At 54.3% G+C, this 21860-nt stretch overlaps 2 protein-coding genes across 3 annotated transcripts; one reads left to right on the top strand and one right to left on the bottom strand.

Moving 5' to 3' along the window:
• Window positions 1-1966: 1966 nt before the first annotated feature.
• On the bottom strand, window positions 1967-15139 carry KCNS1 (potassium voltage-gated channel modifier subfamily S member 1). 2 transcript variants are annotated; one of them, XM_053958947.1, is made up of 3 exons: window positions 14787-15139; window positions 8862-9854; window positions 1967-4264 (listed from the first exon to the last, which is right to left on the bottom strand). In XM_053958947.1, exons 2-3 carry the CDS (start codon window positions 9825-9827, stop codon window positions 3809-3811), a joined length of 1422 nt encoding a protein of 473 aa, XP_053814922.1. In that variant the 5' UTR covers window positions 9828-9854; window positions 14787-15139; the 3' UTR covers window positions 1967-3808. The 2 variants fall into 2 exon arrangements, with proteins under 2 accessions (XP_053814922.1, XP_053814921.1); XM_053958946.1 differs by lacking the exon at window positions 14787-15139 and adding an exon at window positions 13045-13305.
• Window positions 13894-14668, top strand: LOC128796880 (basic proline-rich protein-like). The gene is made up of 2 exons (XM_053958929.1): window positions 13894-14033; window positions 14080-14668. Exons 1-2 carry the CDS (start codon window positions 13894-13896, stop codon window positions 14666-14668), a joined length of 729 nt encoding a protein of 242 aa, XP_053814904.1.
• Window positions 15140-21860: the final 6721 nt, after the last annotated feature.

The raw sequence follows: 21860 nt of genomic DNA, 5'->3' as shown, positions 1-21860 counted from the left end.
GGCTCACAAGCTCTGGTCCATCATTCCTTCACTACAGAGAGCATGATCTTGAAAGAAATGTGGGGCAGTTTTTCCCACTGTGCTGCTCTCAGCAGACTCGAGGTCTGGATGTCAACATGCATTGCTGGTGCTGTGCCTCCCTGCATGCCTGACCTGTGGGTTTTATTCCCTGAAATGGTGTAACCTGTCTAGGCACATTTGGTTAATTTAATTCCTCCAAGGCTGCTCATTTGGCTTTCTCAGATGGTTAGAATAGAAGTCTTGATTTTGTGTTTTTCCTACAACTAAGTTAGCAGCTTGGGTTCAGGTAATGGCTGAAGTGAACCCATAAGTATATGCAGACCTTGGGGCTGTCTCACTACAAGGCAAAAGTGTTTTAGCATTATTTTGTAAAAAAAAAAAAAAAAAAAAAAAAACTGAATTACTGCACTGTTTGTTTTTACTGATCTCTTTAGGTAGTTCAGCAAATAGCAGTAACACTGATTCAACATGTCAAGCAGTGTGCTCAAGCAATGAGATCTGATTTTTGCTGAGGTCAGCAGGGTTGTAGGAATCTGTGAGCAGGAGAGATCCCAGAAACACCACCAGTGAGGAGTCTTTCCTTCTTATAGGTGAAGCCCTTTAAAATCTCCTGGTTTTCTAATTACCATCCAAGTGCACAGACCATGCTCAGGGTAGTCATGGATCTGAAAGTTGGCAAAGGAAAAGAAGTTTTAAACAAAGGTAATGAAGTTTACTTTGTCTCTTTGAGCAGAGTTGTCTAATTCTCAGCTGCATTAAATAGCTTAATAAGGTCACTTCTTAATCACCATTCCCTGGAGGCAAGAGAGTCATGCTTTAGTCAATCATTTGGTGAATGTGGAAAGCAGCTTTGTAGGAATAACCTGATAAAGTGTGTAATTGATTTACCCACTGTATCAAATGAAAATGCAGCCACTCAGGAAAACTGATTAGGGATTAGCAAAAGAACATGAGTTTCCTACTTGCCTTAGAAATAGTAAGTGAGGCCCGTCCTTGCAGCCCAGTGCTGCACAGCCGTGCCTCACTGGGGAGCGTGGGCTGTGCTCACCCACTCTGCTGCTGGGCACCTTCCTGCACCCGGCTCTTCCTGCTCTGCACAGCTCCAGCTCTGCCAGATCTGCCTGCACGGCAGTGGGAGGATTTTCCTAGTGCTCTTACTCAGAGCCATACAAATCCTGATGTCTTCACAGAGAGCAGGAGGCTAAAAAAAGAAAACATCTTTCGTGGCTTTCCCAAACCCTAGCTTGGGGCTCTCGTGCACCAGCCCCCTCTGATGTGCCTTTGCCATGTGGCAGAGGGGCTCACAGGAGATCCTGCCTTGCTTATAGCCCCCAAGGTAAGGGAGCTTTTGCCTTGGAATGACTAGCAGCATGTGGATTTTAATTTTTTTTAATGGGAAAGCTCTCAAAGGAATAAAGATTAAACTCTGTTTTTACCCCTGTCACACCCAGCAGGATAATGCACCTGACACAGGAAGAGCAGTGGTTAAGTCGTGCCCTCCCCAGGCAGCCCCTGCAGAGCAGCAGCCTAGAGACATCCCCTCATCTCAGAGCATCAGAGAGCCACATGCAGCATCAGGATTTCCTCCCTCCCAGCTGTGATGCCTGGCTCCCTGAGTGGCTTATCCCAGAGCCCACCAGCTCCAACACATCCCCTCACACCCCATGAATGCCTCATTTGCTGAGCCTCAGGAAGGTGGGTTACTCAAACTGCTCCAGCCAGGCTGACAGCAGTGGGCCAGGCACGAGGACTAGCTGTCAGCACACCATCCAGAGCAGGGGTGAGGTGGGAACTCTGCTGTGCTCCAAGGTGGGGCTGGAGCTGGCTGACAGGGACCTGCAGCACTGAGGGAGCAGCTTGGCTGCTCCTGCTCACCTTGACCCGGCCCTGGCTCAAGCCTGCATGAGCTCATGCAGCTGCCACAAAACAGAAACCAGCATCCACAGCAGGTCATTGAGGTCTTTAATAAAATATACAGTATGCATCCCATGCATAGATAGAAAATTAATTTACATGCTCCTAATTATTTGCATAATGCTTTTTCATTAATAGATATAATTTACTCTTCACATTTGAATACATTTTGCTACTGGAATATTTATGTTGAGGAGGGGAAACTCCTTCCTGTATTCAAGTAACAGTGCAGCAGGAGCTGGTTGGAGCACAGGGTGCTGCTCTCCAGTCCCAGCTCCCAGCAGGAATAAGCATGGAGTGGACCATGGAGTTGGTACTGGAAGACTTGATGATGCCAGAAGTGAGCACCCTCCCATCCCACACCACCTTTCCTTGGGGACCCTCCCTGAGTCCCACTGGGCTCAGAAAGGCTGGACCTGCACCAGTGTTGGTTTGGCTTTCCTTGCCCATGACCAGCAGATTGCTACAGGCAGAGCCAGCACCAGCAACTGCAGCTGTGCTGAAACCCAGCCAGGAGAACCAGCAGCAAACCCATGATCCAGGCACCTGGGGTCATCCTGCAGCCTTTAGCGTGTGCTTGAGGTGGTTTGGGATTGTGGGATGCACGTTTCTCCTGCTCAAAACAGGCATTGCTGGGTGCACTCCTCTGTGTGCCACAGAGCTGCACAATTTCCAAACAGAGAACGGGCATGGGAGGGCAAGGAAAAGCTCTGTAGGGAATTAATGCCGTGCTGGGAGCAGCCCAAAAGTGCTCAGGTGGGCTGGGGGTCCAGGCAGAAGGGGGTTGGTGTTCCAGGCTGACCTCCCTGCGTGGCTGTGAGGTGCTCAGAGGCTGCGGTGACAAAAGCAGTGCAAGGTCCCCTCTGCCCCAGATCTTTCCCTGCAGGGAATGACTGAGGGAAAGTGAGTGCAGCGGCACCCGAGGAGCTCAGCTCCCTGTGAGGACACCTGGGGCAGTGTGACCCCCTCCTTACAGCCCTCCTGGCCCTGCCTGGCCCTGAGAGAGGGAGGGAAAAAGCCTAAAGGCTAAAAGGCTAAGGGAGACCAGGGCTTGGGGGACAGCCCCACTGGGATTGGCTCCTCAGTTCCCCCGGCCTGACCCCTTTGAGTGCTGCTGCCTCAGGGGACAGTGTTCCTTCTGCCATCCTGGCCATCCCTGGGTGTGTGGGCAGTGTCCCTCCCCCATGTGCCACACTCCCAGCACAGCCCCAGGTCCCTGGGGGTCCCGGCAGTGGTGGTGCAGGAGAGCAGATAAATCCTAGCAATGCAAAGAAGGTGAGGTTCAGTCGATCCCACTGCAGGGGCTGGGGACCATGGGGCTCACCCTGATCTGGACACTGCCTCTCCTCCCATACAGACTCATTCCTAGGCCCCTTTCCTTTATGGCTGGAGGGGCAGTTGAGCCTTTTGAGCCTGTTTCCTGCTGGGGGTAGGACAAGGCTGGGGCTGGAGTTGTCGACATGGCACAGGATCTGTAAGGGCTGCCAGCCTGGTTGAGGGCTGCCTCATCCTTGAGCTATTTAACCTCACCCTGGACAACACAAAACATTAGGGCAGAGGAAAATCCCTCTCCATACACAGGGGCAGTGCCTGATCAGGGGTCACTTGTATTTCTTATTTTCTGCCTCCCTTTCTGGTAGGGGTATATCCAGCACCACAACCTCTCTTTTCAGCCACGGGTGAGCAAGCTGAAGGCTGAAACACATCCAGGCAGGCACAGGAAGCATCCAGCACCCACTGGGCATCTCCTCCAACCCCTCCTGTCCTCTCCAGGGCAGGGGCGATGCCAGCCGCGGCTCCTCCGCCGTGTCCCGGTGCCGTGCTCACCGTGAGCAGGCAGGTCCCACATGGCCCAGGGCTGCAGTGCGAGGGGTCAGGGGCTGGGCTGGGCACCGGGGGTCAGACCACGGCGGTCGGGGCTGCCCCTGTCCAGGGAGGTCTCGCTCAGAGCCTCCGAGTCTCGGTCGCGGCTGGAGATGCTCCCCGCCTCCTCAGGGTCCTTCTTGCCGCTGTTCCTCACGGCCGCCTCCAGCGCCTTCTGCTTGCGGTAGAAGTGGGAGAACTTGTTGAAGATGATGGTGATGGGCAGTGCCACGACCAGGATGCCCCCCAGGATGCAGCCCGAGGCCGCCAGCTTCCCTGCCACGGTGACGGGCACCACGTCACCGTAGCCCACGGTGGTCATGCTGACCGTGCCCCACCACCAGCACGCTGGGATGGTGTCGAAGCCGACGTCTTCCTCCTTCTCAGCAGTGTAGGCCACTCCAGAGAAGACAGAGACCCCCACGGCCAGGTAGAGCAGCAGGATCCCCACCTCCCTGTAGCTGTGCTGGAAGGCAAAGCAGAGCCTTGGTCAGTGGGGGCCACTGACCAGGACACAGATATCCCACAGTGCAAACACAGCCCTGCACAGACTCCCTGCACACCTCCACCAGGGAGCTCAGTGCCTCTATCCACCTCTGCTGTGGGATGTCCTGCTCCGGGGGTGGGCTGGAATGGGGCAGAAGTGACTCACATCTGGAGCAAGTGGTGCAGCCAGGAATCATTCCTGGCACCCACAGCTGCCTCTCTGCTCTCCACCAGGCTGCAAGTGCTGGGAGGGAAGACAGAGCTGTGCTCCCCAGCCAGGGATCCCCGGCAGAGGCTGCTCCCCTGCCTCCAGCACTCACTCTGGCCTGATCTCAGCTAACAATATTTAGCACATTTTCTTTTTATCTTGGCAGGTCCCCAGAAACCACCTAATAGGCAGCCACTAAAAGAAGCAATTTGTACCTTCCTGAGTCGCTGGCACTGCTCGCAGGGAGGACGTGGTCTCTGCTGCAGGCTCAGCTCAGCTCTTACCCGGGTCTCAGCCCAGGCTCCCTGGTGACCCCTGAGCCCCAGGGTCCCTCCTGTACCCCAACACCACTGAGCCTCAGCATTCATGAAACTCTTTGTTACACACCTGTAGAAACATCACATCAGAGCTGACATGAAACCAACCATCCCTGGTCATCAGGGCAGAGCAGGGACCCACCCAGTGTCAGCATGGGCTGGTCTTAGCACCCATCCTACAGGGTGCTACAAGCCCCAGCTTGGTAAGGTACAGCCCAAGGGGTCTGGAAGCCTTGATGGGAATAGAGCCATGGGACACCCAGCTCTGATGGCAGTGGCAGGCAGTGCTTCTTGAAGAAGACATCATTTCTCTGGTTTCAACCTAAACCTTTGTGCTGTGGTCTTTCTTTTTATATTCCTAATATTTGAACAAAGTATAAACCTGTGCCAGAAGCCCAGGGGGAAAAGGCAGTGGGCAGTTGGAGGACCAGGCAGCAAGTCATGCCAGGAAGGGACTGCTAGGGGACAGACTGCCACCACCATCCTCCCAGCATGCCTTGTCCAATCACTTTCTGACTGCCATAAGGGAATTTTTTTGATGTTTCTGCCCACTGACCTGCCAGCTTGCTCTTCATCTTTTGGGGAAAGGAAAGCAGAGTTTTGACTGTGGGGATTTTTTCCCAGTCTCCTAACAAGCAGGGAATGCTTTACAGGAGACCACATAATGGCTAAAGGAAACAACATTTGAGCAAAGCAAACAGCAGCAGATGTGGGAAAAGGCTTCTGTGGTCAGGATGAGACTTAAAAGGAGGTAGATTCATGGCAGGGAATGAGGAGACTTTGCTTAAGACAGCTGGCAAAAGCTTCTCAGATAATTCCAGTAACACCAAATAGCGTCCTCTTCCTCCCCTTCCTCCTCCTCCTCCTCCTCCCTTTCCCCTCCCTCATCTGTGGCTGCAAATGCCCTGTAGCAGTGCCAAGGGAGCTCCTCGAGGAGGACAAACAGCTCAGAGCCAAGGGTGTATCACCTGGCCAAGAAAGACCTGCTCCTGGCTGGAAGTTAGCAGCAGGTCTGTACATCCCAGCTGGGGACCAGCAGCACCGAATAGCCTCATACATTTTTTAAGAGTATCAGTTCTGGCCCTGGGATGTGTTGGAGGGGGAAGGCAAAGGGGAAGTCAAGCAGCTCCATAGCTCCTGCTGCTTCAATTTACACACAGGATCAGGGTTTGCAGCACAGGGAAGGCTCCAGAAACCTCCCTGATCCTCAGGCACTGGCTGCCACCTATTTGCAGCCCTTTATCTGCAAAACTTCTGGTTTGCTCATTGATTGAGGGGGAAGGCAGCTGCAGATGGCGTTTGGCTGGGATGCAGTTTTAGCCGTAGTTTGAGTGGGATGCAGGCTTAGCCAGGGCTCAGATGGAATGCAGGTTTAGCCAAGGATCAAGTGGGATGCAGGCTTGGATAGGGTTTGGGTAGGATGCAGTTTTAACCAGGGTTTGGGTGGGTTGCAGGCTTAGCAAGTAGCCAGCCTTGGGGGAGGAATTGCTAGGTAATAAAAGACTCCAGCAAAAAGCCCTCCAAGCAGCAGTCTCTCCAGGTTCCTGCAGATCTTTCCTCCAGTACAGCAGAAGACAATTGGAATGGATGAGCCCACTTTGAGTCTTGCCAGAAATGGTGTGGAGACCGAGCAAAGACAGCCCATGGTAGTGACAGCAGGGTGACATGGGATGTGCAGAGTTCCAACCTCTTTATGTATTTGGGCCCCTGAGGGGACAGACAGCAACTCCTGAAAATCCCTGTATGTTCTGTAATTACCCAGGGACCAACATCTATGGACAGCCAGTGGGAGAGGGGATCCAAACCCACACCCATGGAGCTGCAATAGCAGTAATGGATGTCAGGAAGAGCAGAGATGTGTAGGAAGCCTCTCCTCAAATTAAACATGCTGTGGATCAGGCCCCAAGCAATCTGAGGACTGTTCAGGGTTTACGATGCACAAATGGCAGAATTCCCTCTGCTAGCACTTTCATGGCAGAGGAACAATCACTCAGCTTGCCAGAGCCATCACTCCCGCTTCCTGGCTGTTAACAGCCTTCACTGCTCTGCTCCCGCTTTCTGCTCTCGCAATAGGAAGTAAATTATTATTAACAAGACATTGTAATTTATGTGCCCACTAAATCACAATGCCAAGCTGCTGCATCAGATTTGTGTCTTTGCTCATCCCCACGTAGAGCTGGCTACGGAGTCCCCAGGAAGGGGCACTTTCCAGCACGTCACTGGGTGAATCAGCTGCTCGTCAGAAGCCAGAGCCGGGATGCTGCCGGCTCCCCAGATCTCATCTGCTGCTTAGTAATATGCACATGAGTCCATCAGTGCCTGCTCTGCTGAAAGGTGTTGTTCATGCTTGGATGGAGCACCAGCAGGACTTAGGGAACCCTTTCCACGTGTGCAAGTTTCCTTAAATTTCACCAGCAGTTTTACCTGGGTCTGTCACTTGTCAGTGCCCTTTCAAGGTGAGTGTTCAGAAGCAAGTATGATGCAGGTAGGACTTCAGGCATCTTCATTTCAAGCAACCCACCCTGGACTCTTATTTTCAGCAGGTTTTGAGGATGCCAGGAATATTTTGATGCTCTGTGTGCTCTGCAAGATTAGTTCTGGGCAGGGCTGATCCTGCGTCACAGCAGAAGCTGGCAGAAGACCTTTCCTGCTGCCCATCCTCACCCCCATTCACACTCAGCAGTTGCTTTCCTCCATGACTCAGCCACGGGAATGGGTCCAACCCCAGCAGCCGAGACCTGCCGATGCCAGTACACCCCATGCCAGCCCTGTCACTGCTGCAGAGCAAAAACAGGGCGTCCCCAGCTACTCATCCCTGACATGGCCCTTCAGAGGGAGCAGCACCAGGAGCTACAGCTCCCTCCCATGCCAGGCACTGAGTGGGAGAAGAGTGGCCCTTTGGTTGAATTTCAGGCTCTGTTACAAAGATTGCTTGTTTGGCCATTCGTGTGGTACAGCAGTTGTTTGCAGGGTAAAGCACAGGGATATTTGTGCAATTGCCCCGAGAAGAGGCAATGTTTGCCCTGGTGATCATCCCCCCGTGCCCAGCATGAGCCCCATGTGTGGTGGCGCATTGGGAGCATGTGTCACTCTGAGCAGGCTCAAGGATCATCTTTAGGATTCCTATTCATGCATCACCAAGAACCAGGGATAATTAAAGGCTGAGTTTAATTGGCTTCTGCACCAGGCTGGATTTTCTGTATAAGCACAGGAGGTGAGTTTCCTTCTCCCCAGATTCCAGAACATGGCCCTCAGCAGAAGGGGGGTGGAGGGGAGAGGTGGTGGGGGTGAGCAGAACCACACTGGGTGTGAAAGCTGGTCCTCCTTCAGCACTGAGCTGCAGTGATAGAGGTCTGGCTGCAGCACCAGGATAGTGACGATTGCATGACAGATTTCAAGTTGCCCTTGGTCTGTCTGAAGAGGCCAGGGGTACTGTGGGTGGGGGTCTGGAGAAACACAGCCTTGAGGCATGTTATGGGTGATGTCGACCCTCTCGCCAGACCTGCAGGGATGCCACTTGTAGGTATACCTGAATCCTGGTCCTCCACTTCATCAGCATTTCCTCCAGACCTTCCTCCTGAGGACCACATGGTCCTGGGACCAGCTTCCCCCAGCCCTGCATGCCAAGTTTTCCATCACACTGAGGGGCAGCTGCTGGAAACCCAGGCTCTGCTGAGGTCATAGACCCTGCCTGGGGCTGGTTGTCCCAAGCCACACAGCTCACCCATTGCTTTTCTATTGCTGCTTTGTGCCAGTCCCAACCTCACTGTATCCTGAAGCATTCAAGTATCAACTCAGCTGGATCAGGATTTCTGTTTCCCTAAATGGGCAGACACCAGGGGTTGGACACTGGCCTCTGGTCAGCTGGCAGCATGCCCTTAGGAGGGTTCCCCTTTTCCCAGAGTGGGGACAGGAGTAGCCCTGAGCCATACACACTGGTGCTGGCAGACCCAGCAGCTGCTGGCTGGCCTGCTACCTGCTCAGCAGGTCACTCTGAGCCCTACCAGGTACTAGACTAAAGGAGTAGATAAGGAGATTGAGAGCCAGTTTACCTTCAAGGTGGCCCCCAGTGACCTCAGTCCAGTGGAGTGCCGAGCCAGCTTCAGCACCCGGAATATCCTCATGAGCCGAAACACCTGCACCACCTTGCCCAGGTTGCCCAGCTCCGAGTCACTGCCCATGGTCACATCCACCAGGAGGGTGAAGTAGAAGGGCAACACTGAGACAATGTCAATCAGGTTCAGCGGGTGCTTGAAGAACTTCCTGGGGTTGGGTGAGAGCAGGAGGCGGGAGGATACTTCAAAGGTGAACCAGGAGATGCAGAAATACTCCAGCTTGTGCAAGATGGGCTCATCGTGCACGTTGCCATTCTCATCCACCTCCTGGTACTCGGGCATGCTGTGGATGCACATGGTGGCTATGGACACCAGCACCACGCTGATGGACACGAAGCTGAAGAGTTTGCTGGGGATGGAGTAGCCGGGGTTCTCCATGGTGAGCCAGAGGCGCTTGCGCAGGTTGCCGCAGCGCAGGGTGCTGTAGCGCAGCAGGTCGTGGTTGATGTCAGAGATCTCATCAGGGGACGTGTCCACGCTGCTCACCTCGCTCTCCTCATCCCAGTTGTGGTGCCGGCTCTCCAGCTTGCGCTCGTGGTAGCGGTAGCTGCAGCAGGAGTCCAGGAAGAATTCGTTGATGCCCCAGTACTCGATCTCCTGGCAGAAGGAGAAGACGCACAGCTCCTCCATGACGTGCAGCTTCCCCGTCTGGTAGAAGTGGAGGACGTAGAGGAAGAATCCGGGGTTTCGGTCGAAGTAGAACTCCCTGGCGCTCACGTCGTAGTCATCGCAGAGCTGCAGGATGGACTCCTCCGAGTCGCAGGAGAGCAGCCGTCCCAGGCGGGTGTCGGGGAACTTGGAGAGGGCGCTGGAGCTGAGCCGCCTCCTCAGACCCCCCACGTTGATGTTGATAACGTCCTCCTCAAAACTGGGACCCCAGTAATTTAAGGTCTTGTTGACCATGATCAGCAGAGCAGGAGTGGGTTCCACCTGTGGATGAGACAGCGGGGCTGGAGGGGACACAGGGATCCCCCAAACCTGGGTGCTCCTGGGTGGGGGGGGAGGGAGAGAAGCACCCTGGGGAGTGAGGAGGGATGTTTACATTTTGAGAAGTGAGGACCAAGAAGAGAGAAGGGGAGAAAAACAGCTTTAGACTGTTGTTCTCCTGTGGTATGGAAGCTAAAAAAAGAAAAGCCAATGATTTTTCCATGTGAAACTTTTCCTTGCTTTTTTACCTCCTAAAGTTTCTCCCTTTGCAGGTTGTTAATGGCCTAAGGAAGGCAGTTTAATTCACCTCCAGCACCTCACCCATGGGGCTCTCCTTCAAACAGGTAATTAGTCACTGAAAAGAAGATTTATTCCCCAAAGAGTCTCCCGGAGGAAAAATTAGATCTTGTCAAATCACCACTGCTGTGATTCTGCCAAAGTGCTTTGTAGCCCCACTACCTACGCTACTAATTAGACCTGGTCAAAAAATCCTTAGATGGTGCAATCTTTCCAGCAGCACAGGCAGTTTTGCCAAAATCAAAGTATTGTCACAGAAGGTGTCGATTTTAGGGAGAATTTGAGAGGAAGAAGTGTCAAAACAATTCATCTGCCTGTTTTGTTTCCTCTTGTGTGTTCTGCCATGTAAAATATTAAGATTATTTTGATTATGTTGAAATGCAACAAAAACATGATTCAGAATCATTGATGACTGAATAAAATCTGTATGTCAATGGGGAAGTAAAAACCCAGAGTTTTGATTTCTATTGCATTTTCAGGATTTATAAGTTTCAGGGAGCTGGGCTTTTTTGTGCAGCAGAAAATCTATTTTCTAATGAGAAATGGTTAAAGCATCAAAGAAAGAGAAGCATTCCCAGATGCAGATGCATTTACCTGTCTTGACCAGAAATTTAGAACAAAAAGGCAAATAAAAAGCATCGTGATCTTTATGCACCACCTTGAAATCAGATTTTTCCACCTACCTTTTTCATCAAAACAACCAGGGGACACATGGACCAGCCCTGTACTCACAGGATCTCCCTGCTCCTGGCACAGGGTGGTGGGGTTTGAGGGACACTGCTTTGTTCTCTTGGTGGAGGAAATACATTTTTTCCTGTCTTATGTCACCCACAGAATTTTCCAAGCTTTTAGGGGCTGCAGGGACACGGAGCATGAACAGGCAGCAAGAGCTGAGTTAAAAAAGGCTGCAGCCCCTGCAGTGATGCTGAGGTGCCAGCAGACCCCACAGAGAACAGCCTGGTCCCACAGCAGCCACCAAGGGCCAAGGCCAGGTCAATGACACGAGGTGGGTCACACCACCCAGGGGAGTCGCATGAGTCCTTCCTCACCAGCTGTCTCACAGGATTTATGGGGCAAACACCAGGGCTCTACCTGCTTTCCAGTCCGAGAACCTCGGTGTAAAAGGTTTGTCAGACTGGGAGGGACCTGGGGGACACGGTGACATCTAAATCTGTAGGTCAGAGCAGAGCTGCAGAGGAACAGGTGATGGAGCCATGGTTAAGCCCCGGAGGTGTTTTTAAGCTGAGCAGGGCTGTGGGTGCAGGAAATGCCAGATTTGTGTGAAACAGCCTGGCAAAGGCATCTGCGAACTCCACTGCATCTCCCGGCCAGGGCTCCTTAAAGACACAGCTTGCACAACCAGCACTTCCATTACACCACGTCTGGAGGAGGCAACCAGCTGGTGATAAACCTCAGAGCCTAATGGACTCAATGTCTTGCCTTTCAAACAGGAGGGAAGAAGGAGAAGGATTTTTAATGCTTATGCCAAAAGCAAGGGAGAAGAACGGGTGTAAACCCTTCTTTCAGGGATAAATTGGAATTTCAGTGTCAGATTAGCTTTTCCAGAGAAGACATCACACAGCCCATCTGTGGGGTAGGGATGACTAATCCAGGTTCCTTCCAGAAGGATGCTCATGCATTCAGGCTATAAGCACACACACACAGATGGGGGGCCCTGGAGATGCATCTGTGGGATCCAGCTTATCCCAAAACTAGCCTCAGACTCTCTCTGCACCCTCCCTATAGAGCAGCCTCTCTGACAGGTCAGGCCACCAAAATCAAAGGCAAGGTGTTTTGGGGGCTGGGCTGGGGCACAGGACAGCCCAGGATGGCAGGACAAGCCTGAAGCATTACTCCAGCTCAGCCGGACCATCCCCAGTGCACAGCTGTGGCTCTGGGTGAGATGTGCCAAACCCTGACAGCCAGAAGGGGATGGCTCCTACCTCTCTCCCTGCTCAAAATTAAAAGGTGGGTGTCAGGACGCTGCAAGCTTTGTACCCCAGGGAAATCCCTCCATCCCTCCTGCACTGGAAGCAGAGCGAGGAGAAGGGTCACGAACTGCCAGAGATGTTCCTTTATGATGTTCGCTTATGAATAGACCAAATAATTTCTGCCCACATGCAGCTTTCATCTAGGAATCTAAAGCAGCAATTAATAGTTTTATAACTCCCTTGCCTATTTGTTTCACGAACAGCTAAGCTCAGCTTTAGAACAAAACTAGGCTTTGAACTGGGACCCAGTGTGATCTCCCCTGTTGGACCATCAAAGCACATGTGCACCCTATTCACATTTGCAGGGTATCAGCTGGGAAACAGAAGCTTACTTTGGGAAGCTTGGGTGGTTTTTATTTAAAAGCCTGACGGACAGAGAATACAAATGTGTCTGTCTGGGATAAAGTGAATTTGCAAAATTTTCCTTTAGTTGACCCAAAATTTCCATGAATGATTGGAAAAAAGGAACAGATCAAGCCAGTCTCTTTCTGATAGATGTTGAAATACATTGTAAGCTATTTTGAGACAACCGTCAGAATTACACAAGCCCAGTGTGAGCTGGGTGTTGGGCGTTCAAATTAATATCTATCTTGTAGAGAAAAAAAATCCCTGGTATATGCATTTGTGACAGTAAAAATAAAATATAAAACAGATCAAGCATGTCTATAAGAAATGCTAGAAGAGTTTCCCTTGACAACATATTTTTTTTTTCTCAAAGGCTTTCAAATGGAAGTTATGTATATTTATTCTACCTGGCAGAGGGAACTCAAGGGAATGGGAAGGAAGGTGCTAATAGACATTCAAGTGAGGATGCAGCAAGTGCAGGGAGCATTGCACGCAGGGTCTTTTCCAACCAGGTACAATGGATTTAGATTAACAGTCCAAATAAAAAACCCTGTACTTACAGCTCAGCGAGGCTTCCCAGCAGGGAGTTGTGTGGCTTGTCTCAAAGGAGCCATTAGAAATGCGTAGAGGAGGAGGAACCTCTTATCCTTTGCCTGTAGCCTACCCTAAATGCTCTGTCACCCGGGACTTGTGACCGTGCATGTCCCAGGTGTGCAGGGGTGGTGGCTGCAAACCACTGAGGAGATCCTGTGCAAGATATCCATGGGACTGGGGTAGGACTGGGGGTCCCCTGCTGAGTACCTGAGGGGGCCAGTGGGGCTGGGTGGCATCCCAGCTCCTGCAGGGTGTCCCCATATGGGACAGGACTGGGGAGACATCTGCTTTCTGGTCATCCAAAACTGCCCCTGCAGAGCCCCATCCCCATTGCTGAGCGTCTTCGTTCTCATCGGCTTGAAGATGCTCAGGACTGCCTTGGGCGGTGTGAGGGTTTGCCAGGCAGGCAGTGGGGAGAATGGAAGGGGGATTCCCACTACTGGCTGCTCCCTGCAGGCAGAGCACAAGCTGCTGCTGTATGCTGAGAGGCCACCGAAATGCTCAGGGCTGGAGATGGAGATGACGGGGGAACCCCCTGTTCGCCTCGGGTGCAGGAGAGGGTGATTATCAACAGCCCAGCGCTGTGCCAGCCTCCACTGCCGGGTCTCACGCTGCGCGTGCACAGCGCTCCAGAGGGACCTCCGTGCTCCGTTCCCCGGGGAGGGGAATGCAGCCCCCGGGGAAGGCAGGCTCCGGGGCGAGGGACTCCACTACACCCGCCCGCAGAGGGACGGGGAGGAGTGTCCCTGCGACCCGGCACCCAGCAGCATCCCGGGGTGTGGATGCTGGCACGGCGGCTCCCCGCTTACCCCGGGATGTCGGTGCCTCGCTTCCCCGCTCATCCCTGCATGCCGCTGCTCCGCTTGCCCTCTCACCCCGGGATGCCGATGCCCCGGGTCTCCGACGCACCCCAGGGTGCTGACCCCTGCAATGCCCGGGGGTTCTGGTACCCTGGGTACCCGGGTTGCAGATGCCCCGGTCCCTGTGTTACCGATCTTAAGGTCCTCGCCGCGCCCCGGGATGCCAGTGCCGCGGGTCCCCGGGATGTCGGTGCCTGCAGCTCCCCGGGATGCCGATGCCGCGGGTCCCCACCCCGCCCCGGGATGCCGGTCCCTGCTGCGCCCCGGGATGCCGCTGCCCTCGTCCCCGCCCGCCCCGGGTGCCGGTGCCGCGGTCCCCGCGCTGCCGGTGCCCGCAGCACCCCGCTGGCGGAGCCCGGCCCCGCGCCGCCGCTCACCTGCCTCGGCGCCGCCCCCGCCGCAGCGAGCGCGCCCGGCGCGGAGCCGCGAGCCCTGCGGGGCCGGCGGCGGCGGCGGCAGAAGCTCCGCGGGGCCGGGGGGTCCCGCCCGCCGCCCTTCCCGGTGCCGCCCTCCGGCCGCCCGCCGGCGCCGCGGCGCGGGAACAGTCGGGGAGAGCCCGGTTCCCTATGCCGGTTTCCAGTCCCCGGTTCCAGACCGCCGGTGCCCGGTTCGTGGCTGCCTCTGCCTCCCACCAGCCCCTCCCGAGCTCTGTATAGGGGACAGGGCTAAGGATGCCCGGGGAGAACCCATCGGACGAGACCAGAGACCTGATTTTGGCGAAACCGGCTGACAGGTCGGCACAGCTCCGTGCGAGGCTGGCGCTGTCCCCTGCGAAGGCACCACCACAGCGGAACCGAGCCGGGAATCTGGACCAGGCGAGGGTACCCCTGGCTTTCCTGAAGTCCTACCTGCTGGAAGTCCCTTGGAAGGCGGGAGAGCTCGCAGGATGGCTGTGGCAGCCGCGCTGGGGGTACCCGTCTCACCCGGCCCTGGGCTACCCCAGGTCTTTGCGAAGCTGCCCGGGTGGCAAGCGCTGCCCTTGGGGCTGAGCCCCCGGAGCCGGGAGTGCCGGGCTGTCCCGTGCCGAGCGCGTTCAGGCCGAGCAGGGCCCGGGCAGCGGTGCCGCCCTGCGCCGGGCACACGATGCGCCCCTGCCCTCGCAGTCGCCCTCCATGCGATCCATCTCCATCTTGCTCCTTGGAACTGGGAGTGTGTGGGGCACCGGGGCAGCCCCGCGGGGAAGCGCTCCCCTGGCTTGCTGAGCTCCTCGGAGTCTCCTCAAAGGCTCACTGGGAGGTGGGTGAAGGCAGCGAGCCCCGGGCATGGCACACGCTGGTTTCAGGTCAGCGAGCTGCCGCCGCCGCCCGGGGCCATCCCCAGCCAGCCCGGGGAGCACTGCAAGCGCACCAACTCCCCTGGAAGTCAGCTGCTGGAGCAGAGGGATGGGAAGGAGAGGATGGGAAAGGGACCTTCCCAGGGTGACGGCCGGGGCTGCATGTCCCCGCAGCGATGGCTCATTGCTCCGGCAGCAGCACAGAGCAGCTGTGTCAGACAGGCGGCTCGCACGGGGCGAGACTTCACAGCACCCTCTGCATCCCTTCCATCGGCTTGCTGATTATAGTCCGAGGGGCTGGAGCCTGAGGGCTCTCAGCCTTCTCCAGGCTTGCACGAGGCGGACTGAGAGCGCTTTTTGGTGGCGAGCATCCTTCCCCCTGCCCGCACGCCCGCCTCCCGCGTGTGCTGCCAGTCCTGTCCCTGTGCCAGGCAGAGCTGGCCGCTGCAGGGCCATCAGCGTGTCTCCATGTGTGTGATGTGTCAGACTGTGTGTGCCTGCGCTTGTTTACATGGCAAGGAGGCAGCGGAGGGAGGGGGAAGGGATGACTTTGAGGGAGGCCTCAGAAAAGAAAAAAAAAAAAAAGAAAAAAAAGAAAAAAAAACCAGAGGGAAATTCCTCTGTTCTGTGATATGAAGCAAAAAGCATTTATTTTTATGGCAATTAGAGATGGCTGAGCATCCCTGGAAGCTGCAAGATAAACATGCCCATCTTTGTCTGCTCCAGGCAGCTGGGAGCCTGGCTGATGGTGGGTGCTGAGCCCCAGCGGGGTGCAGCCCACAGGGTAGGAGGAGGGCTGGCTCCCACGTGGGGCTTTCTCTGCCTGTCACTGACATATGGTGATCAGGGTGAATTTTCTTTTCCCTTCTGAAAATAGTTCTCATCCAGCCATTTTTCAGGGAAGGAGCTGTGCCTGGTGCTGCAAGGGTGCCCACTCCATCTGGCACTTGGTATCTGCACCAGAGCCCTGTTTATTCTCTACTACAGAGTAGACCTCAGCCCTGTCCCTCCCAAAATCAGCTCTCCCAGTACAAGGAGATTTGCTGAGTGTCCCTGGGCCATGTGGAGGAGCTGATTCCTGAGTGGGAAAGGAGTTGACAGGGCTCTGTCCTTATTGCTCCCAGACTGGAAGGATTACCCTGGGAAGGAGCTGGAGAGACACGGAGAGGAGATACCTCCTTGTCTCCTGCTGCAGCTCAAGGCTCTGGCTGGAAGCAACTGCAGAGAAGGGAAGTTCACCTGCAGAGGCCCCGTGCAGGTTTGTGATGGCATCACAGCATCCTTCAGAGCGGACTTAGCTGCTGCATCAATGGCACCTGAGGTGAATTTTCTGCACAAGTTCAGAGGCAAAAGGCCTGACTCTGCCACGAGCCGACCAGAGCCTGTTGGCCTGCCTTCACACTGACACTGGTAAGCTGTGGCAGGAAAGGATGACTCCCACTTTAAGGCTGTTTTCCAGCGAATTGAGGTGTAAGGGCTGTTCCTTGGCACAGCTGTGTTTGCGATGGCGCTGGTAAAGCGCAGCTCCCCACGGCACGGGCCAGCCCTGTGCCCTCACTGCCACTCCTGAGCTAACCGGCAGTGATGTGGAGATGGGAACAAGCAGAAAATCAGGTCAGCTGGAAATGCCTCGCCATCTCTTCCTTTCATGTCTCCCCCCATCTTCCTCTCTTGAGGAAGGCAAGTCTCCGCCCGCCGAAGGCCGGGGAAGATTATGTCGATAACCACACGGCAAATCCTCCACGCAGGCACAAGGGGCAAAACCTCTTGCCGTGGTCTCTTCTGCAGTCTGGAAGCAAATCGCAGAGGCAGGGTGAGTCTGAAGCCAGCAGCCATTTCAGTGCTGCAGTGAGTCATCCCAAAAGGCGCTCAGCTTGTGGCAGCTCCCTTCCTTTCTTCTTTTTGCCTTTTTTTTTTTTTTAATAGCTGATGTAGCAATAAATTAAAAAATAGCAGGAAATACATATGAATATAGCATGTCTCCAGAGCTCCTCTAATTAAAAGAAAAATCTTCAAGCACTTTTGAGCCCCTTGGATATCTGTTGTGAAAGGCTGGAGCCGCTGGGTACCTGCCACGTGGGAGGGTGGGATAGAGCAGCGCACCTGCGAGTGCAGGGGGATTCGCGGAGCTGGCGGCTGACAGGGGCTGATTAATGCCGGGGACATGAGCACAAAGCATTTCACAATTTGTCCTTTCCAGAGGGAAAGAGCTAAATTAGGGCAGATGCAAAAGCCTGGTCTTGTGTTTCTCAGTGGCAAAGACTTAATACTAAATACATGGGCTTTCCTTAATGCTGTTATTTCCTGGTGGTTTCTGTGCTCGCTGGTGCGTTTGTTCCCTGAGCTATGGGAGGGGGTTGCTTCAGCCAGAGGGGCTTGGGCTTTTCCTTCCCATGCCATTGGCTGTTCCCATTCTTGTGCTGTCAGCTGTCCCAGTTTCCATGCCTCTCCCTGGAGCCAGTTCATGTTGGGGGGGGGGGGCAGGAGAGAAAGCAAGCTGTGATGGCAGCATCCTCTGAGCAGGAGGAGAAAAATGGGGACACAAATTCCATGGGATTCCATCCCTACAACTCCCATCTTCCACCCAGAGCCACAGGGTGTCTGTAGATACTGCTGACAGGGGGATATCAGCCTGCTCCATGCTGGAAATTAATTAGCTTCATTCAGTCTCTGGAGCCCTTGGACACACCTGCATATCCAGCCCCCTGCAGAAAGGTGATTTGTTGGAATCCATCTGCAGCAGGCCTGGGGCAGGCTCTCAGTATGGCCTGCAATAGCCCATCCCTCTGACAGCCTGGAACTCTTCTGGACTTGAGTGTTACTGAGCTCACTGGGTGCCTGAGCCAGGAAAGATTAATGAACATTCACTGAACTTGCTGGGGACCTTGACTTGAGTTTGGACTCTGAAACTCTAACAGGAAACATGAGAAAATCTGGAGAGTTGTACCAATGCAGTGGCTATTTTTTATAGAGATGGAGAGCCTCTGGTGAGGGAGCAGGGAGATGCTGCAGTGTAGGGTCAGGCATTTCAGAGCACTGATTTACTATCTGGCGAGTTCCCACATGCCCTGAGCATATGGATTGCCTCCATCTTACAGCAGCCTCCAATCTCCACGTGCTGCATCCCCTCTGTCTCTGCTCCAAGTTGTCTCACCATCCTCCAAGACCCAGGACACATTACCAAAACTGAATTCATCAAAAACAAAGGCTCTTCCCAGGCTCATCATTAGCCTCTTGGAGCATATCGGGCCAAGGCTTCCCATGGGCCAAGCCCTCTCCAGACCATTCCCAGCAGAGCTAGGAGCTGCCACAGGTAGGGATGCTGGCAGAAGGGCAGCATGGTGTCAGAGGAGAGGTTAATGTCAGGACTTACTCTGTTCCCTGACACCCATCTTTGGTGTCAGGGTCAGTCTGGCCACACTTCATTTACCACTACAGAGAAAGCCACAAAACCCAGTCATCATGGCCATACTTGCACAGGCAGCATGGGCTCACTTCCTGGATTCTCTGCCAGGAGAGAGACAGGTGAAGATGGAAGCACAACTTTAACTGCAATTAAATCTTACAGTAGTGCAGGTAGAATGGTGCAAGTAACCAAGAGTGCAGCCGAGCTTTGACTCTCCGCAGGCTCGTGCAGTGAGGACACTTGCCCTGCACTTTGCTTTTGATAGCTGTGCACAGCCAAGACCATGGCCATGGCCATGGAGGGAGCCAGAGGTGGCCTCTGATTCCTGCCAGCAAGGCCAGGCTGGGTGGAGCCCCCACCTGCTGCACCACACACAGAAATGCCTTATAAATTAGTATTTAGGCAAATTGGAAATCAGTCTTTTCATGCAATAAGGGGGTCAATTAAAGGGTGATTTCCCTGAGATTTATCTGATCCTGTGGATAATTTCATCCCACAGGTGAGGGCCCAGCACTGGTGGAAGTTAACCTGCCCTGAGGCTCTGCCTCTCCACCAGAGCTGGAGACAGAGAGTGGCGACTGGGTTTGGGGCTCTGCAGTCTCTGCCCAGCTGTGATGACACAGCTGAGAATTTCACAGCTATAAATTGCTGGTGAATTATCACTATGGTAGTTTTGCAGTTGGAAGTGCCCTGGTGGTTTGAGGCTCTGGGTGAACACCCTGCTCCCATTCCAGCTCTGCCTCCAGCTGCCTCTGTGCTGACAGGGATGAACACACAGGGACAACTACAGCTGGAGATCCTTGGGTGCAGGGAAGGGTCTGCTCTCCTGTCTCTGCAGGGTTGTTGTCTTTCGGGCTCTCTGCAGAAGGTTCAGGCAGTGCTGAGGGTGGTGAGAGAGCTCTGCTCAGTCTTCATGTCTTGAGGCTCTGAAGGATGCCAGGGACTTGCTAGCTTCCTCCATCCCATCTCTGCCTCTCCCTCCTTCAGACATCATCACAGCATGGGCAGGACCCCTCAGTCCAAGGAGGAAGATGTGGGGGTGGAGATGCTGGAGCACTGGGGAGTGGGGTGACGTGACAGCCAGGGCTACTGGGTGCCTCTGGGGGGCCAGACTGGCAGGGGACCCCCTAAGCCCCTCAGGTGCCCTTGGCAGCGGATCAGCCACGCTGTGGGTCTGTGGTTCAGGGCTGGTGACTCATTGCCAGCCTGGGAAGGCTGCAGAGCCACGGCAGCGGGGAGCAGGGTGTCTGACAGCTCCTGAGTCTCCTGATAGATATTCCTCTGCTGCTGCATGGAGAATCACTGCTGTCTCCATGTCAGAGCCCAGGTTTGCTATGCTGGCTATGGATTTTTCCCTGCTGTACAGCCATCCTCGCTGCTTGGCACTAGAGTTTTGTAGTTTTGAGGGTTTTTACCAGGAATATTTGAGCAAGCTGCAGAGGAGAAGCGAAGGATGCAGGATGCATGTGGATGAGAGCTTGCTGGCTGAGTCTGGATGGCTGGGGCAGACACAGGCCCTTGCTCCTGCAATATACACACAGGATTCCACCTTTCATTACCTTCTTCCACCACCTGCAATGTTGAGGGCACCCCTCATTCTTTCATTGATCCTGACAGAGTTCAGGGCTTGCCTTTCTTAGGCAGATTCAGGTACCAAGAGAGAACACATCTACCTTCTTTCCAAACTCTTGGAGCAGTGGAAGTAGCATTTGTGTCCCAAGAAGATGCCTGTTGGTTTGCTGGGATGCAGCATGGCATGCAGGCAGAAGCCCCGTTTGCCTGAGCCCTGGAAAGAGCCTCTTGATGACATTTCATGAAAGAATTTTTCTATTTTTAGAGGCCATCGTGCCCAGAGGCAGGGAGTCAGTACAGGATTCCCAAGCTCTTGCAGAAAGCAGTTGTGCATCTCGGGATGCTCGGAGCAGCAGCCCTGGGGCTCATTAACGCCATCGAGTCACAGGAGCTCCTGAAGCAGAAAGCTGTTTGGGCATTTGGGCAGCAGTGCACTGCCTCTTTCGGTCTCTGCTGGGTCAGGCTCTGACCGTGCTGGGACCAAAGTGCTCCTCTGATTGGCACCACATCTCTGATCTGTGCCTCGAAGGTCCAAAGCTTCCCGTTCACCCGGCTGTGCAGGAACGCGACAGGGTGCTCTGCCGTGCTCTGCTTTTGCCCATCTCTCCCTGATTAATGTGAAATCCAGCCTCATGAATGATTCATGAAGCTTTATTTAGTCTAATGATTTCTGACATCCACTGCCTGGGAATAGCATTTTGGGACAGACCGTTTGCGACCAGCGAACTCCAGAAATAGGGAGCTGACGTTTATCCCATCTGAACGGGGAACATACAGAAGGGGAGGGAGGGGTTCAAGCAGCCCTGCCTCCTTCTCAGGGAATCACAGGTTGCTTCCTAATTAGCCAAATGTGTAGAAGCTAAATATTGACATCGTGTTGCGGTTCCCTGTGTCTTGCCATCACATTGCATGTTACTAACCTACATAATGTCAGGGAAAGGAGCATCTGTGTGTGCCTTGGCACAGGCAGGGCTGAAGAGACAGGAATTCCCCCATGCAACGCTGCTGGTGGGACCTGAAGGAGCTGAGAAATGGATTCCCTTCTGCAGCTGGAGCTGGGAAGAGAGAGAAGCTCGTTGGGCTGCCCTATAGCATAAACATCCACACTTCTCTTCCTGAACACTTGGCTGTAAGGAGACACTGGTTTCAGCTGAGAGGGGCTCTCTGCAGGTGAGCAGCCCCATTTGGGAGGGGTGTGCAGGTACCTTTGGTCCTGTGCTGGTGGATTTGGGAGTGATGGTGAGTTTACAACCATGTGTGGGCCACAAGGTGGGATCTGTGCTGCAGTTTGATGAGTAAGCAGGGGCTGGTGCAGGGTTGGCATCTGTGGGAGCTGCTTTCCTCCCTGCAAACTGCTTCATGTGAGTCTCAGAGTGCTTCACCAGCCTTTACCAGAGCTGTTATTTGTGGAACATCCCAGCTGCTTGGCTGAACACAGACATCAGCCTCTCTGAGGGACTGTGGAAGGAGTGCCCTGCCGAGAGATGGGGCTACAGTGAGGGTAGGGATGAGGGAGCCCAGCTGCCCTGCCTGCCATGGGACACAAGGAGGCCCAGCTGCCCTGCCTGTGCCACTGCCAGCCTCCTGCTGAGTCCTCACATGTGTCTTCATGCAGTGTGGTTGCTGCAGAGGAAGGAGATGTCTCCTTTCCTCTCTTTCTGCATGGGGAAA

This window comes from Vidua chalybeata, chromosome 17, assembly GCF_026979565.1.
Source record: "Vidua chalybeata isolate OUT-0048 chromosome 17, bVidCha1 merged haplotype, whole genome shotgun sequence".
Classification (NCBI taxonomy): domain Eukaryota; kingdom Metazoa; phylum Chordata; class Aves; order Passeriformes; family Viduidae; genus Vidua; species Vidua chalybeata.
The sequence above is the reverse complement of the archived record's forward strand: the minus strand, read 5'-3'. Positions and strand labels throughout refer to the sequence as shown.